Source organism: Lactuca saligna, chromosome 8 (assembly GCF_052625555.1).
Source record: "Lactuca saligna cultivar CGN05327 chromosome 8, ASM5262555v1, whole genome shotgun sequence".
NCBI classification, from domain to species: Eukaryota; Viridiplantae; Streptophyta; class Magnoliopsida; order Asterales; family Asteraceae; genus Lactuca; species Lactuca saligna.
Genome location: NC_136424.1, coordinates 232821232 through 232826831, shown reverse-complemented (window position 1 = coordinate 232826831; position 5600 = coordinate 232821232). Strand labels below are relative to the sequence as shown.

At 37.5% G+C, this 5600-nt stretch overlaps 1 protein-coding gene across 1 annotated transcript; it reads left to right on the top strand.

Moving 5' to 3' along the window:
* The first annotated feature begins 3550 nt into the window (after positions 1-3550).
* LOC145010536 (uncharacterized) lies at positions 3551-4240 on the top strand. The gene has a single exon (XM_078969064.1). It carries the CDS (start codon positions 3551-3553, stop codon positions 4238-4240), a length of 690 nt encoding a protein of 229 aa, XP_078825190.1.
* The last annotated feature ends 1360 nt before the right edge of the window (positions 4241-5600 follow it).

Sequence of the window (5600 nt, the reverse complement as noted above, 5' to 3'; positions counted from 1 at the left end):
TTGCATGGGAAAGAAAACGATAGAAGACGGTGGCTTTGTTTCCTTGATTATTGGAAGAAGGCTCTAGTGTCGCATAAGTGTTATGCGTAAACGGGTTATGTGTGGTGACAAACAACAACTGGATCTGTAGGACTTTGGACGTGACTGAGATGGAGGTTGGGTGTATTGGAATGGTCGAGAATTGAGATGTAAAGAGGGCGATTAAGGGCTGATATGAACAAGTGGTATGTCGAAACAGATCAAGGGGTTGATTTTTGGTTTAATTGGATTTTGTTCATGGGTTACATGTCAGTTAAGGATTAATGACATTGCATGGTTAATGGTAATTTTGATTTTATCATTGTTGACTATGTATTAATGTAGAATAAAATATAAGTGGGTGTCATATAATTAGGTGCATGTGGGTTAGCATGCTAGTGGAAGCCTACCTACTAGTTTAGGAAGTTACTTTTTTCTATTCTATTTATTTTGAAGATTTCATATCTCCCGATTCGTTGTTTGGAGTAATAGAATAAAGAGAAAAGTCCCCAAAACTAAGGGTGCATTTATTTACGGAAAAAATCGGCTATTTTCCGGAAGAAATTTTAAAGAAAAATAAGAATTTTGAAAACGCATTTAGTTCGCTATTTTTCTAAATTTTTCACGCAAAATGAAAATTTTTTGTTTTCTAAAATTACAAAGAAGTTGGATTTTTTTGGAAAACCGATAATCATTCTTTTCCACATTTTTGTAATTCCAAAATTTTTCTAAAATATAAACACACCCACTCCCACCCCTATCTACATCTACTCACCATCACCTTAACACCCTCAACCCACCACACCCTACCTACCTAAACTCACTCCCAAGCCTACCCTCACCCTCACCCTCACAAACACACACACACACCAACCTCCACAAACACACACCCACCCACCCACCCACACATCTATAAACACACACCAACCCTTACAAACAGACACACACACACACCCACCCCACCCCCACAAACACACACAAACACACCCACAAATTCATACCCATATATGCACACACACACACCCTTACACACACCCACCCAACACCACTACTACAATCACCAGCCTACCATCACCATCACCACCACCAACACCCCATCACCAGCACCGCTACCGCCATCACTACCACTGCCACAATTGCCACCGCCGCCACTGACTGCCACCGCCACCACCACCATTACCGTCGCCATCATCGACACCACCACTACCCTTGGTGCTACTCCCACGCTCACCCTACCACGTATTCTGTTTTCTAAAAATGAAAACCGATAGAAAAATACACATCTAGAAACGTTTTCTAATTTTCTAAAACTGAAAATGAAAAATGAATAAGTTTTAACTAAACGCGTTTTCTAAGTTATCCAATGAAAATCGAAAACGGAAAACGAAAACTTATTGAATCAAAAAGTGACCCTCTTAAACTTCAGCTACCGTAGCCACAAAGCCACCGCAGTCAAGCAATCTCCTCAACTATCATCATCCGAAGTCTTCAGTACCGCATTCTTCATATAGTTTACTTTGTCTTTATTGTAAAACACTCTAATGTCCAGTATGCCTTGCATGGCTACACTTAGAGTTGTAAACTCTTGTTTTCTTTATGAGTCTCTATAAATAGAACTCATTTCTCGTGTAATCAGTATGAAGAGAATCACTCATCCAATTCTAATACATATCTCAGAAGTTCTCATTTTTATCTTACTTACGCAATCTTTTTACTCTCATAATCAATAACCATCTATCTTCGGAGCAAGTCTTTGTGACTTAATCACTAAGTTTGATCTCACTTACTAACTTGGTTTGAATGCATTCCTCGTTATGAATCAGCTTAAGAGTTTACTTGAAATAACAATTATTGTCATTTACATTCCTTTACTTTTCCGCATCTAACTCACTAACTTCTAACTCTTAATACTATTGTTGTGCTAACAGATCCTTCAAGATTAATTATTCCGCTATATACTTGTTCTAACATTTGTTCAAATGTGTCTCAAAGATTTTCTCTCAATAATTGGTATCAGAGCCATAGTGGTTGCTTTTTGAAAATCGGAACTCTGATTTTTCGAAGAGCTTTCTATACCACTGAAGCTCACTTCTAAGACACAAAAAAAATCTTCAAAAATGGCACAATCGTTATCACTGAATGTCTCCAACTATGTTGGTGGTTCTAATTGAGCCCCAATACTGGTTGCGAATGAATATCATCACTGGTCACAAAGGATGGAAAGATATCTCAGAAGACTTGGTAGAGATGTTTGGCGATCTATAGAAGAAGGACCACATGTCCCAGTCCTTACACCAGTCCAAACTGACGGAGCCACAACAAGGCTAGGAGGAGGTCAACCAGCTTTGAACCATCCCACCAAAGATGATCTCGACAAGATAGAAAATGATGTTATTGCCTTTTATGAAATCTCTTGTGGAGTTGCTCCTGACAACTTCAACATTATCATAAAATGCAAATAAGCAAAAGAGATCTGGGATGTTCTCAAAAATTTGTATGAAGTTTCAGAGCATGCTCAAGACAAGAAGCTCACGACGGCAGTCAATGAGTTCAATAACTTCAAAGCTCACACCGGTGAAAGTTTGGAAGACTCCTTTAAGATATTCAACTTGATTGTCATAAAACTATCCAATGCGGGCACCGTCTGCATCAATCATGAAACAATCTATAGTTTCTTAATGGATTGCGAAGACATTGGACAACGGTCAAAATGATTGTTCAAGGATATAAGAAGATTCACTCTTTGTCTCTCTATAAGCTCTATGGAGAATTGCAAGCTCAAGAGTCCACTGTACTCAAGGATTGTTCAGACTTCGGAGGTCCACTTGCTCTTGTAGCACAATCACTTCACAATCAAACATATCCCACCTCGCATGACTCACCACCGCAGTCATATGAAGCTGACTCAGAATATGACGATGAAGAAGAGTTTCAGAATGCCACCGCCCTTATTAGTCAAAAATTCAATCGCTTGCCACCTTCATTTCTTAAAAATCAACAGTACAACCGACCACCTTTTAACCGTAACTTTCAAAATAATCACTTTCGTTCCACCAAGAATCCTCTCCCTCCACTGCAGCCTCAACAGACACAGTCTAAGGACGTACCACCGCAGTCTCAATCAACTGACTCTAGTACTTCTTTAGAAGACAAAAGTGACATTGTTATATGTCACAAGTGCAACAAAGAAAACCATTTTGCCAAGGATTGCAAGGAAAACGTAGTAAAAGATAGAGCTTTCTATCTCAGAATGGCTCAAGAACTGGAGGACAAAGAAAATGGAAAAGCTTATGTTGCTCAAGTAAAAAGAAATCATCAAGTGTGGTCATCAGGAGATGAAGATGAAGACGATCACAGTAAAGGAAAAGGAAATATCTGTATGGTAGCAACTGCTGATGAAGACGCCTCAACCAAACTAAAGAAGAACCATTGCTATATGGCGAAAGATGGAACTCTCAGCATTGTGGAATAGGCTTTGTGCAAGGAGGATCAAGAAGAAGAATGGTTGATCGACAGTGCCTGCTCCTTGCACATGATCGGAAGGTTAGAATACCTTCGGGATTTTAGGCCTATATGCAATGGTGGAAATGTTACATTCGACAACAATGTGAATGGAATCATCCGAGGTTACGGTGTACTCACTACGGGGAACTTCTCAATACAGAAGGTTGCTTATGTAGAAAGCCTTAAACACAATCTCATCAGCGTTGGCCAACTATGTAAGGCAGGCCATCGTGTGGAGTTTGATGATCAATTCTGTTACATCGTGACAAGTCATAGAAGCACCTGCTTAATCAAGTCACAATCCGAAGGCACCATGTATCCTCTGGATGTCTCTCTCATCATTGGAAAACCGCAGCTGTGCTTTCTCTCCAAAGTTGTATCCGAAGTTAGCTGGTTATGGAACCGCAAGCTCGCTCATCTTAACTTCAAATACATCAACACCTTGGTCACTGAAGAGCTGGTCAGAAGACTACCCATTCTCAAGTTCAACAATGACACTCTATGTCCTGCTTGTGAATGTGGTAAGCAGTCAAAAGCAAGTCACCCTATGGTGATTAACTCTTTTATATCTGAACCACTTGAACTACTCCACATTGATCTCTGCGGTCCATCAATCGTAGTGTCACACCCTCGGCAGAGGCGGCGGAACATGTCGGGCTATGCAACTAAGTTCATGGATCACAGGAAAATTGAATATACAACACAAGTACAACAATAAACAAAATAGCATTCATGTTCGATCTTGATATTTGAATACAAGGTTTTACAAATAATAATAATACATGAATTGCCTCAACAAATAGGCATTTAGTACAACAACAAATAAACTTGGTCACCTGTAATCCAATCTGTCTTGAATGTCTATTTAGTAGTTTCCTGAGAATACATGTAGTTTTGAAAGTCAACACAAAGGTTGGTGAGTGTCACAGGTTTTCTGTTAACGCAGTAATACTTTGAATAAGTCTAAAAAGTATTAAATTTGTATGTATAACTATAACAATAGTTTAAAACAGTGTTTGCAAAGAGTCTTTAAAATCCAAGAATGTATTTTGATATGAGTAAATTCATGCTTTTAACATTTACTTGTAATAACTCCTTGAAAGTCAAAATGTATGATTTGTATAAGTAACTTACATACTTAAAAATGTACTTGTAATGACTTATTGAAAGTCAAAATGAATGCTTTGAATAAGTAATTTTCATACTTAAAAATGTACTTGTAATGACTTATTGAAAGTCAAAATGAATGCTTTGTATAAGTAATTTTCATACTTAAAAATATACTTGAAGGCAACCAAGCCTATGGTTGTAGTAAAATAAAGAGAGAGATTCGTGTTAATGTTTTTAGTGAGTTCTATAATCGAGCTATGGACGAAAAGTACCCCTCCTTACGATGCTTCATTGGATGTCATAGTAACGATCGTAGACACATATCACCTGCTACGATTGATCAGTCGATGGTTGTAGCTAGCAACCGCAAGTGGGGTTGTCGGCCCCATATAGATCTATACATATGTACCTCGCTCCGAAGATTAACGACTATAGCAGTGTGGGGCAGGCTAAGTGATTAAACTCAGCTAATGAATAGTAGTGTCTCACTCAAAAACCATTAACGAAAAGTTTGTGAATAACTCTCAGCCCTAACTTAATTATAGTTCAGTACCGGGTATAATGAATTTTGTAGTATAGCATTTGTAAAAGCCGAGTATGGTTGACGTATTTATAAAAGTATAAATTACTCACTTTTATAGAGATATGTATTTCAACATAATGATCTTGTATAAGTGTGTAAAGCCTTTTGTATAAAAGTATTCATGTATAGAAGTCTTGAAACTTTGAAATACTTTAAACTGGTAGTATGCATATCATATAAGACTAAAAATGAATGTTTCAATTTAATGAACATATGTGCATGTATAAACTTTATGCATATAAACATATAATTATACATGTATAGTAATACCTTGAACCATTATTATACACAGTTTCATAACGTACTTGTTATACTACAAAAATCATAAAACATTGTATCCTGGAGTATTTATTATGTGAAATGGTTATTTCACAATAAATTAATC